Source organism: Hakea prostrata, chromosome 5 (assembly GCF_041222555.1).
Source record: "Hakea prostrata isolate BN-2017 chromosome 5, UWA_Hpros_2, whole genome shotgun sequence".
In the NCBI taxonomy this organism is placed as follows: Eukaryota; Viridiplantae; Streptophyta; class Magnoliopsida; order Proteales; family Proteaceae; genus Hakea; species Hakea prostrata.
The window spans coordinates 51,290,167-51,303,479 of NC_142604.1; the positions used below are offsets into that span (position 1 = coordinate 51,290,167).

At 38.5% G+C, this 13,313-nt stretch overlaps 1 protein-coding gene across 4 annotated transcripts in view; it reads right to left on the reverse strand.

Moving 5' to 3' along the window:
* Positions 1 to 10,869, reverse strand: part of ASG2 (transducin family protein / WD-40 repeat family protein) — a 73,814-nt gene extending 62,945 nt beyond the window's left edge. For all 4 annotated transcript variants that reach the window (XM_089154565.1, XM_089154564.1, XM_089154563.1 and 1 more), the window contains exons 1-2: positions 10,305 to 10,869; positions 275 to 343 (exon numbers count right to left, since the gene is read on the reverse strand). In XM_089154565.1, coding sequence (XP_089010691.1) covers positions 275 to 343; positions 10,305 to 10,376 — 141 coding nt within the window. In that variant the 5' untranslated portion in view covers positions 10,377 to 10,869. The remainder of the gene's footprint in view (positions 1 to 274; positions 344 to 10,304) is intronic.
* Between the last annotated feature and the right edge of the window lie 2,444 nt (positions 10,870 to 13,313).

Here is a 13,313-nt window from a genome sequence, read left to right on the forward strand (position 1 = left end):
TGTAGCCCACCAAATTTGGCGGGGACAAAGCCAGTAGATGGTGGCGGTTGTTGTTGTAGACTCAGCAGTCAGATAGTGGATAACTCATTGACAAGTTATCAGTTTCTTTCTCTTTCATTTAAACATTCAATGACAAAAAAGAAAGCCAAGTACCATCATTTTCATACAGCAAGGGGAAAACTAAAATACCATAGAATGATTCATACAATGCTAATGAAGGTAAAACATTTGAGAGTTCACACAAGAAAAAACCAGGGTGTTACTCCAAACAAACCTCCAATTCTTTTTCAAGTGAGAGCCTTCTTATCAAAGATGAATGCATTTGCACCCTCTGATTAGCATCCTAAAGAAACAAAAAGGGAGCTTTGATCAGGTCTAATTCCAATTAAAAAATAACCATAAAATAGTTAAAATCAGAATTGAAGCCTTCAAGCCAAACAATCAATCACCATATAAACTGAACGATGGATTGTCGATCAATCAATTACACTGATGTCATGTCAAAATTCAATCATCCTGATGTGCGTAAATCATAAAGTGATATACATAGTTAAGAATATAAGCACCTGACTACTGCCAAGGTTTGGTAATTTGTTGTAATAAAGTAGCATTTCAGCAAGTGTATTTTACTTGTAAGGTATTTCTATCCTTTTACCTACTACAGAATGTTCTTTTATCTATTATAAATAAAGAGGGGCTGTGATTCAATCAGTCAAAACCCATTACTATCTCAATTTCTCCACATGGTATCAGAGCAAGGATCCACATCAATGCATTTATTTATTCCCAAAATAGTGGCTTATGTCTCCCTTGAACATTGGTCACTAGTAAAACCAAAGAATTAATATCTGCATCGCAAAGACAAGCATCCTCAAATATAAGGTCAAGGCATCACATGTCTACCCTATACAAACAGTAGAACATGAGGGAATAGGCAATAGATTCTTTCCCAATTCATAAAAATATATGTACCCACATTCCCACTTTGTCCCCACTATGACTAAGCACACCTGATGTGACAAATGACAACCGTATAACAGGGCTACCAATGTACAAAATATCGCAAAACCTCAGCGAGATTTCGCAAATTTTCAGTTGTCTCGACTCTTGAGCTGTCCAAGACAAGATAGGGGCTGAAACAAAATTCAGTCAGTTCACTATATTTCGACAAAATCTCAGTATTTAGGTGAAATTTCAAGAATTTCACGGGGTTGAAATTAGGGCAAATCTTGTCGCAACAGTTGGTGTACCACAGTTGTAGCACCAAGGCCAAGGCATCGAGACAGCCTCCCATAAAAAATTGATGCCGTAAGACTACGTAGGAAGATTGCCCCCTTACCCCAATACTCTGCTTGTGCAGAAAAGTCTTTGGAACCAGGTTCACCCTTTCGAGGGGTTGTAATTGTAATTTATAAATTGTAAATTGTAATTGAGATTTGACCACTACTTTAATATTTGTTCTTGCATTTTGACGAAAGTTTCAATGTTCCCCTTGTATATCCATTTGTGAAAATACATGATCCGATTTTGTTCGCATACAGCCGAGCATGTACAAATCAAGAACACCCCCCCGATGTCAAGTTTTAGTCAAAAATAACATTGTCATTATGTTTATTGGCCACAAATCAGGCTGTACAGAAAGGGGGGGGGAAAACCAGACACCAAAACCACCCAAAACCCACCAAGACAATCAACCAAAACATGGCACACCATTGTACCACATTTCGCCAAAATTCCAGCCAAATCTTGATATCTCCGCCGTCTCAACAAGATAAGACACAATTTTAAACATTGCCCCCACCAATACCCTAGCCACAACTACCATATTAAGCAAGACCTGTGGACAAACTTTGCTCAAAAAGTTTATATCACATGTGAAATAATTAAATTAAATAAAAACCAATACTTAGTAAAATATGAACTGGGCCCAACCAGTTATGTTTCATGGAAAATTTTGACCCCAAGGGATGCATTGCCTTTTTTGGGATGTTCTGCACCCAAGAGGCTATAAGTGCTATACGATAGGTCGCTTAATTGCATTAATATTACACTAATTCCTTTGTTTTCTAATGAGATTAATTGCTTGTTTATTTGGATTTTTATTATATGGACAGACTACAGAGTTTGTATATGAAGTCTAGAAAGAAAAGAAAAGAAAAGAAAAGAAGAAGAAAAATAGTGGTTTAGAACCTCAGCGCCACATTTTTAAATCAAAAGAAGGCTAAACCAAATCAAAGAACCACGCCCAAAGCTGGAGGATTTGATTATGTCGAAATCTGGAGGATTTTCATAAAATGTCTCAATTAAATAACCAAAATTTCATTCACTCTTGTGATCAAGCATCTAACGAAGAAGTTGAATTGGAAAGTAACTAAATTGGAAACAACTGCATTAGTGAGGAGAAGAATGGAAACAACCAAATAGGCAAGCTGGAAGAATAGAAACCATTGAATGGGCCAAGAGGAAGAAAGGAAACAACTGAATTGGGAAGAATTGCATTGCTAAAGAGAAAAATGGAAATAAAAAAATTGGAAAGGATGCAGAATCGGTAAGAAACCTCTACAAGAAGGCAGGCATTTCCGAAGAATGGATATCACACACCACAACAAGAGGAGGCCACAGTTCCAAGGAAGAAAGGGCACGATGTTTTCATTTTTTTCATTTCTTTGTTATTCTTTCCCATGTCTAGCTAATTCTAACTTTCGATTAAGATTAATAGAAGTTTGATTTTTGACACTTTTGAGACTCTGAGTAATTAGTTTTCTTCTTTAATTCTTGAGTATTTATACGTTTCCATGTACATTATGTTATTGGATTAATACTTAGACAAGAGACGTATTGTTTGATGATTAATTCAATAGTTAGTCAATTCGAATAGTTATTTATTGATTATTCTAATATAAGTGACAAATAGCATCCTCGAATGGATAATCAATGCCCTAGAGAGTTTGCTATGAGAATGTAAATGTATGTCCTAGTTTAAATAAACAAGGTTTTTCCAAGTTTATTGGCTAGGGATTGCGTCTTTAATATTTGATATGATTAATAGGCATAACTCAAAGGACAAATTTAAAGGTTATGTTTATTGATTAAGAAAATAACTCAAAGGACGGATCCGAAGGTTATCGAGAAAGTAGGGAAAGATTGGTTGTTAAAGGATTGACCCTTAATGACCACAACCAATCTACCCAAAATTTAAGTTGTTTTCTTTGAGTCAATGATCAATTGAGGGAATCAATACTTAAATTAATTCTTGATTGAAAGTTTTGTTATTTTAGTTTTCTTGTTAATTACTTCATCCGCTGTTTATTTTATTCATTCTTTAGTTTCTCAATTCAAACCCCCCCCCCCAATTTTTATCAAGGAATAAATCTCCACCAATCTCTGTAATTCGACCCTACTCACTGCTACTACAAATTCAATCAAGAGAAAGATTATCTTTGGTGGATTCGACAGATGATTTTTTTCAATATACAAAGGCATATTTTCCATCTCATACTCCTCTTCATAAAACTAAGACCAGTCATATGATTGACAGCACCAAAACCAATGACGCAAGATTGGGAAGGTTTGGAAGTAGTGGCTAAGGGAAAATGTTGCTGTGGGAGAACTCCACAATTGTGTCATGACCCAACGGAAGGCTGCAATATGATCTTGAAAGTAGCTAGCCAATTATCAGGAGGAAGGGGCCCTATAGACCGAATGGTTGCCATAAGCCATCATAGTATGAACCCCAACTCCCGCTTCCCTCCCCCCATGGAAACCAGGTATATGTCTAAAGAGATGCCAAAGTAGGTCACAGTACCACCTTGGATTTCAGAAACCACCCAGTCATAAGTCATAACTCATAACTGATATTCTTTTCTCAGTTTCCCGTTTCTGTTTTGCTGAATCATTGGAAGCAGAGCCCGAATGGCTCAGTAATATACCCCAACTATAGCTCCTTAGGGATAACCTAACAAAGAGAAGCTCATCAGGTAGGTACAATCCAATTTGACAATGGATATATGTGCACTGGTGTTCTCCAGAATGACTTGACTTAGAGTGACATAATTTATTCCACTAGTTGAGGCTTTTTTCTTATTTTGATAAATAGTGGAGGCTTAAACTGATCCACCAACTTTTAAGCACAGTGCGACAACTTAAAGGTGAGATCTCACCCAATGTCTTAACATTTTGAGAAAGCTGAAATGAGATTTTCTTTTTCTTTTTCTTTTGAGTGGGGGGGTTTGGGGGGGCCAGGCGATACAAAAAGGTAGTAGATCTCAACCAAGTCGAGATCTCGGTTCAACCGAAATTTCAACCCATCCCCAGCCAGACCACCCTTTATAAAGGCTCTCTACAAGATCTTGCCAAGACAGAGCTCTTAATACCAGGATTGCTCTATTTCTACGTCGAATTTTTGCTGTGACAAGATACTATTCTTAGGTCTCCTACACCCTCACCACTTCCATCCATTTTCAAAGCTAACATGCAAAAGAACCCCCATGCCCCCAAATCAATTAACTTAAGAAACTTTTGTTCAAATGTTGTTGTATGTGTGTGATTCTAATATGTTTCATGAGACTATCTCTAATGCAACCAAATGGTTTCAAAATTATTTTTCTGTTATTTATTATCTGAAATAAGAAAAGTGCTTTTTCTTGAAAATAATGTAACTACCTCCAATCCATAACTTGGTGGTTGCAAATTTTTATTAGCATATATGTGGACAATAGGCCATTTCACACTTTTACTTCAGTGTAGCAGTTTCCAACGTAGGGTCCAAAATGAAATTTTCATTTACACTATTTTTCTAATAAATTTAATGTGTTCAAAAGGCCTGAAATAGGCTGGACGGCAAGTTTTAGCCCACATAACTCCTAAATTCTAATGTCCCTCAATGTGGAGGTCAAAAAGAGGAAGAAAAAAAAATCTACCAAACTACTATGATCTCAGCCTAACTGACTTTTGAATATGAAACTGCCCTAGTGTTCGAGTCCTTCAACCATGGTGTGAAGATGTGCGTGGGAAGCTAGATGGATGCCCACAACAGATGGCATGTATTTAACCTACGCAATAGATCTCTTCCCAACACACAAAAAGAAGTTCCAACATAAATAATATACAATAGAAGCCAGTTGGATAACCAGAATCAAAGGGAATGCACTCTACAACTACAACAACCAAAAAAACGACTTTTACAAAACTAATTGGGTTAGCTACGTGCATCTAAATACAACAAAAATAGGAACTATACTAGAAAAAACAAATATAAGTGACAAATGGGAGAAGGGAAAGCGATAAAAGTAAGAGGAACAATACACAACCCCATAGTTGTCAAGGCGCCGCTTAAGCTTCCGGGCTATCCCTGCCCAATCAAAGCGATGGTCGCTTTTTTTGAAGTCAATAAAACAGTCGCTTTGTTGCTTAAAGTGTCGCTTAAGCGTTCGAGTGGGCGCTTTGGTCCCCTAGCCAACGTTTTATTGGCGCTTTTTTCCCCGTTTTCTTCTTTGAGATTCTGAAATAATATTCTATGGTAAACCACTTCGATGTTGTTATATTTGAAGTTATATGTTACATTTCCAATCTTATATACTAATTATAGGAATGATACTGATTATATGAATGAACTTTTCATTAAATTTGCAAAATGTTTCATACTTAAATGCTAGGAATTTTATGTAACTTCTGATATTTGATATCAAAAAATTAACACTAGAACACTTTGACTGCTTAGTCATCACTTTATTGGCACTCTGTCGCTTTCCTTGGAAGCCATCCATCACTTTGGTCGCTTTGTCACTTTGACATCCTTGTACAACCCTACAACTTAAGGAAAATCTCAGCTACGTGGGATCCATCACATGGATCCTTGCCCTCCAATATGCTTTATCCAAGGTCATTCTTAGTACAAGACCTAGATTATGCAAGTATGACCAAGATTATGTAAGTCCTTCCTGACAACTTCTACAGTCGTCATTTTAGGCCTAAGTGCCTAACCCTACCTCTTTTGATTCCTTCAGTTTGGATCACGTCGCTTCTCCTTACTGGGGCCTCTGTAGGCCTCCATTGAACATGGTCATACCCCCCTCAACCAACTCTCTCATAGTCAATCATTTATCAGGGCAACTCCCAAGTCCACTCTAATCTGCTCCCTCCTTACTTTATCCTTCTCAGTTTTCCCAGACATCCATCTTAACTTTGTCATCTCTACAACACAATGCTTCTCAACATGAGATTTTTTGACTGCCCAACATTTTGCGGCATATATCATAGCTGGGTAGACCATAGCCATATTAAACTTTCCTTTGAGCTTTAGAATAATACGCGGATTACACAACACTTCAGATGCACCCCTCCACTTCATCCAGCCCACTTTATTATATGTGAAACATCATCTTCTATGTCACCCTCATTATGGTGACCCCAAATATCTGAAATGTACCTCTTGATCACTAATTTGCACTATGTTGATACCCATCATAGTGTGCCTAAAATTCCATGTGATCTAACCTATCTTCGATCTGCTAATCTTAAAACCTCTTGTTGATCGCACAGCACTCTAGATGCACCTCTCCACTTCATCCAACCTACTTTAATTCTATGAGAAACACTATCTTTTATGTCACCTTACTTAATATGAGAAAACCCAAAAGATCTAAAACAATCATTTCATTGTAACTCTTGATCACCAATTTGCAATTATCAATATCCATCATAGCATGACTAAAATTCCATGTCATATACTCTATCTTTGATCTGCTAATCTTAAAACCTTTTGGTTCTAAGGTTAATCTCCATAGCTCTTCTTGCATTTGTTGAGATACGAAACTGTAAACAAAAAAGAGTAGTCTTTTTAGTAGTTCCATCTCGACAGTTCCAAAGCCGAACAATGAGAGATGGCTTCGTTCCCTTCCCGACGGATTCAGATAATGGATTGGAGGGCGTAAACCACCTAATGGATGCCAAAGTCTCAGTTTCCACTGACCTCACCCTTAAGGATGCCTACCGCTCCTTGATCCCTGGATCAAAAACCTTGTGTGCAAAACACTTTTGACCACAATACTGCTGACCCAGCTGTCCTAAGCCTTATTAGAGACCAGGCTAGGCTCCTCCCGGGGATTAGAAACTGCCCCCATCTAATTAATATGGGCTAGGGGACGCAGAATTCTCAATCGGCGAAGCGTCGGAGCCTTCTTCTTCTTTCAAGTGAAAGAAGAAGCCCACCTCCTACCGGAATTGGCAACAGATCTTTCAGCGAATCCAGCAGCAGATCAATATCAGCTGTGTTCAATACTACAACTCCTGCTACTAGGTCAACTCCAAACCAACACTTGGGAATGGAAGCCAAACTACTACTTCCTTTTCTTCGGCCAGGCAGCAGGGATGCGACTTCCCCTGGGGTTAGGGTACCACGAAAGGAAGTTGATAGCGTTGTCTTTTTTGGAAATACCTACTTTTGCTTGCCCTAGGATCTAAAACAGAGGCGAGAAACTTTCCATTATGTTATATCATCAGGGTAATGATACACCAACCTGCTAGTCCTTTTTGTGAGGCACAAACTCAATCAGGAAGAAAAAGAGTGACTCAGCAAGTCTAAGGTAAGGTAAAATGCTTAATGGTTCATGAATGACAAATCAAAAAATAAACCCTTCACTAGCCATTGACCGTTAACCCATTTATATAGCAGTAAGCTTTTTCTTGCTGGGGCACAATAGAAGCCTTGTCATTGTTAACTTACTCTAAAGGGCACGGCCAACGGCTGTAACTAATACAGCGTTACCACGCTTTTTGTCTCATCCACTAAGACAATATCATTGGCGAAGAGCACACACCATGAGACCCCATCTTGAACATTTTTGGTCAAGTAGTCCATGATTAGTGCACAAAAATAAGGTCTTCAGGCTAATTCCTGATGTAACAAAATCATAATTGGGAAGTCCTTGCCTTCAGCCCTTGGCCTCCCATAAATCTGACGCTAGTCACCACACCCTTGTACATAAATATATAGATACACCCCTCTCTTCAACTAGAACCTACTGGATTAAGTCTCTAAGGATTTGATCACAAGCTTTCTCCAGGTTGACGAAAACCATATGAAGATCCTTCTTTCCATCTCTACATCATTCCATAAGCCTCTTCAGTAAGCAGATAGCTTCCATAGTAGATCTACCATGCATAAAACCAAATTGGCTCACCAAGATATCAGTCTCCCTTATCAGACACGCTTCAATAACTTTCTCCCAAAGTCTCTTTGTATGACTCTTTTGCTTGATGCTTTTAAAACTTTTGCAGCTTTATATATTACCTTTGCTATTGTGTGTACCACCAAATAAATCTCCCCAACACACAAAAAGAAGCCACTGTCCCTGCAACTAGCAGCACTGCAGGGCATCACGACTTGGAGTTGTATACATACAAGACAACCAATATAAAAAGGAGGACAGCACCACCTGAAGGAGGATCCAGGACGACTCAGGAAAGTTTGGACCTTGATATGAAGTGAGAGATACAGGAATGGTAACCCACAACTGGCATTGTATAGCAGAACCCCCTGCAATACCTGGACCCTTTGCTTTTAGTTTTCCTCAAAGATGTAATGAGTAAGGGGTTTATGATGTAAGGAGTATTTTAAGTCATTGTAGCTTGAAACCATACCAATAACATAGTGAATGTTTGTGTGGCTAGATATTCTACCTCCTTTATTCTCTATTTCTCAGTTTCACTTGTTCCTTGTGGCTTGTATATGCACCAGCTAGCCATTACTGTACACTCATTGAATAAAAACTATGAGTGACTAGAACCACGAATACTATAATAAATATCAAAATCTTTTTCTCCCTATTTCCAACCATCAAGAAACCCTTTTAACAAAATGTTTTGTTGATTTTTAATAATCAATTGATCTCAGAGCTATTTATTTCTTTTGGTGCTAATTGTCGCAACTACTGATCAAGAAAAATACTATCTCCAGATAACCTTGCTTAAACAAGAGTATTTAAATTATTGTCGAGACCCACCCACAACACCAGATACCAGCACCCAAATTCCAGAACCTATGCTCCTTGACCAAGACCAAGCAGATATACAATTGAAAGTTGAAACGTACAGAAGCTATTTGAAAATGGGAGAAAATGAAGTTACACCATCATCCAGATTCCTAAATCTACCACTTTAAATGACTTCCAATCTCCTGCCCTGCAAGTGCCCAATCTTCCATTTTCTGTTCATCTAGTTTAGCGTCATGAACACACCAACTAGGAGTCCCACATATATTCAAAAGGCTCTACTACAATTCAAAGTGCAAGCGCACACACTTTGACCATCAGCAAAGTACCATAGTGGTTGCAGTAACAGAATTAGATGCATTGATCGCCAGAGAACAGTTCGGAAGTGACACTCCCAAGTTTCCATCTATTTCAGGTACTGAAGTAGCCTTGTCTAACCCTTCCTACCTCCCATTGTCACACACTGATAAGAATATCAGCATGTTCCCTTTCACCAGGTTGTTCCATCCCTGAAGCAATAGTATGAGAGGGCTACTGAATCTACCCAAATAGTGGTCATGAAAAAGGATTTCTTTTAATCTCAGTTGGCATGCTTTCATGACCTCTACTTTATATTCCTTTTTAATAACCCAAAGTTTTTGCTCGATACCCAAGGATTATCAGGCAGATGGATAAAAAAATGAGATTCTTCCGTTTATCCGCATTACAAGCTAAAAGAACGAATATCTCAAAGCATTTTCCTCAAAATGGAAGTTAATGAGAAAAAACAGACTGGAGAATGTGCAAAATTTGTTTTCACACATCTTGTTATATTTGACGTGATTAGCATATGAACTACCAATTAGCATTCCAGGATAACTCCAGTTAGATGATGAACTATTGAAATGAAATGTTATCTAAGGGAATCTACTGTCTTTCTTACCGTTATTATGCTAGGGGAAAAATCGGTGATCCAATGACCAAACACCAATACCATAGTGACATTAAGACCAGACCGACATACATACCTCATCCCAGGAATCAAAACTTAAATTATCCCCAGCTACCCATTAATGCCAATGGAATGAAAGATCCATTTTCCATATAAAAACAAATAAAGCCACTCCGGGAATGAATTCCGCAAGCGAAATCCATAATTCATTCAGAAACAAAAGGAACAGTGGCAAGAATCTGACCCTAACAAATTACCATGAAAGAGCACTTGGGAGGAAGTAATTTGCGCTCAATGCGCAGGTAGCAGAACTGAATCCAGAAACAGAGTACAAATAATGATACAGTTTCGAATTTCTTCAAAAGATGAGACTGTAAACTTACATGGCTATAGTTGATCGGTCGGCTGTCCAGTAAATCAGCGATGTTGCCATCAGGAAGACTTGCCATCTCCATGACGCAAAGCTTGATACGCAATTATAGAACAAAAGATTCGAAGACACTGTTCGAGATCATCGATCGTTGAGAAAATTAGTCTAGTTCGGATTTCAGAGAAGTCTCTTGCTTTGATTTTGCTCCGGCAAATGAAAGAATAACCTTTTCAAGAGGAAAAGCCTCGTTTAGTTTCTCTGCAGAAACCCGTGACCAAGGTTATCCACTATTCTCTCTCAATGATACAATTTCGCCGTAGCTCGTTTAAATTACGATCAGAACCCCAAATGGAGCATTGCCCAATGAAATTGATAATGAAAACAAAAGTGATCTAAGCAGATTCCGCCCTTTTCACCGCCTTAAAGTGCTGATCGTGCGTCTTCACCGCCAATGTGTGATGTGTAATTCTGTAGAACCCATGCCCATGGTGGAAACTGGAAACTAGAAAAACAAAACAGAGAGTCAGAGAATGAAATTTGTTTCAACAGCCTTTATATACACACAGCCCAATTGCGACTATTTGCACAGCAAGCTGATACAGGGGGTAAACATTCGCATCCCTATGCTATTATATTTGGACGGATTTAGATATGACACGCATGATAATTAGTTATTTTCTTAAGTAGGTTCTTCTAAATGGACATGAATACCTATTGAATACAAATTTTTAGACTACCTATTGACATTGTTACCATTTTATTTGTAAGGTTATGTTCGAAATTTAAAAAGTTAGCAATTTTGTTAGTTATTTTAGTAAGAAATTTAGAAAAAAGAGTCATATATCTTATGTAAAAAATTATAAAAATAAGAAAAATAAATTCAAATAAGTAACTTAATTGAATAATTTTATCTTACAGATAAATAATAGGTTTTAAAGCGGTATGTTATATTCACATCCTATTAGTAAACGGAATTCGTCAAGGCCCAGGAATCCGCTTGACATCTCAGCGGCGGGATTGGATACCCGCATCCGATCGAAGTTCCATTTGAGTGCCCCCCTAACATAAAGGAGAGCTGTGCAGTTGTGGGTCGCTTCGCGAAAGACATTGCTTAGGACCAACGGGTCACACGACAGGTGCATGATCGACTTTGCACGCTCCATCCTTCGGCCCTTCGCCTATCGGCTTGGCAGGCAAGCTACCTTGATCCGTCTTTGGCTTCGATTCGTTATGCTCGCAGCTCCCCCCGTCAGTCTCTTGCCGCCTAAAACTCAGCCAAGAAAGCGCTGCTAAACGATTCAGATACTGCTAAACGAATGAGGATGCAAATTTGGGAGCGGATTTCGGTTATTCATTTACACCCCAACACAAGCATAACTTTGGGTGGGATTTTCACCTTTGGGAAGGACAATGTAGTACTTTTGCATGCTTTTGTGTGTTGGAGTGGGGTGAAGAATTTTAAAATTTTTCTGTTGTACAGCAGGGATAGAAGCTAGGCATGGGGCAATCCGGTACTTTTGCATATTGAATAAGGAAATTGCTTTAGTCATGCGCATTTGAATAATGTGCATGACGGTCAAGCGAAATTTCGGACAATTGGATCTGAAATTTTGATCGAGATTTCAATCTTGAACGTTGAATCTCAATGTCGACCAAGATCTCAATCTGATGGACCGAGATGTACCACATGACGGTGCTGTGCAGGACTGAAGCAAAGTCCATTGAATAAGGAGTGGAAGTTTTGTAGGAGTCTAGATCCTCTACCCATAGGGGTTTTTGCCATACATTTAGAAAGAAGATTTACTTCTAAGCATTGACAAGGTGGACCAAAATGAGTGAAGAATTATGACAAAACCATTGTCCTCTGCTCGTGATCTAATTTGTTTTGCGCGGGTGCAATGTAGAAATTTTGTAGAATTTGCTTTCATACATGTCATAGTGCATTGTAACAAAATTGTTATCAACATCATGAAACTCAATATTGTATAAAATTTACCATCGCACATAACAGATAGATTTGCACTTTCACATTCCAAGTGGATTTTTAAGTAAATATGTAACTAGAGGTTACAATCTATAATGCTTGTTGTTGTTAACATCATCCCATATAATATTTGACAGTCTATTGGAAGAACATATGGATAAATTGAATTTCCTATATGAAAAATTGGACAAATCCAACCAGGAAAAATTCACCCTTGATCATCAAAATAGTGGTCTCCGAATCTGACCTAACATGAGATGCAACAAGTTTAAACCCTTTTGCCAACACAGGGTTGTTGGATTGGTAAGACCAACACCTCTTAAATTGAATACCGCTATCAGACAATAGATACTGTTGTATTATTTTTAATATAATAAAATATGTTTCATTTTATTGGATCTGTAAGTGCGGAAAACTTTCCTTTAGTTATTTTAGGAAAGTGTATTATTATATAGTCCCACATTGGAAACCGAGGTGTCGGAATCTAGGTTAATTAATAGGTACCACCTATTAACTCTAACTTATAATAATGAGACACGCCAGTGTGTGTGCAGTGTATGAGTGAGGACGGTATACCGTCCGAGCGCGCACGCGCGGCGTGGGCTGTGGGCGTTTGTGGCGCACTTAGCAGCACTTAGCAGCACTTCGAGCGAGATCAGATCTAAACCGTGTGTTGTGATCAACGGTAGATCTAGGGCGATGGAAGTAGATCCATAAATATTGTTTTGATGGTTCAATATGGACCGTTAGATCGTGCGGCCGAACGATCCGACGGCTCATATCTGAACGTCAGCATTCGTATCCCTACAGAGAGGTGCACCCATATGAACAGAGTCACGAACTATTCAGTAGAGGCACCTCAATGCCTATATATACGTCTAGCTTCACAACAGCAGTACAAGAGAGAAAATCCCGAAGTCTTCTCTGTTCTTAAGTTTTGCGAGTGCTCAGCAAAACTCAAGAGATTCAACTCGAAGTTGGAAAAAAAAGAAAGCGACGTTGTAACGCGCCTAGTAGTTCCAGCTCAAATACTGTGAT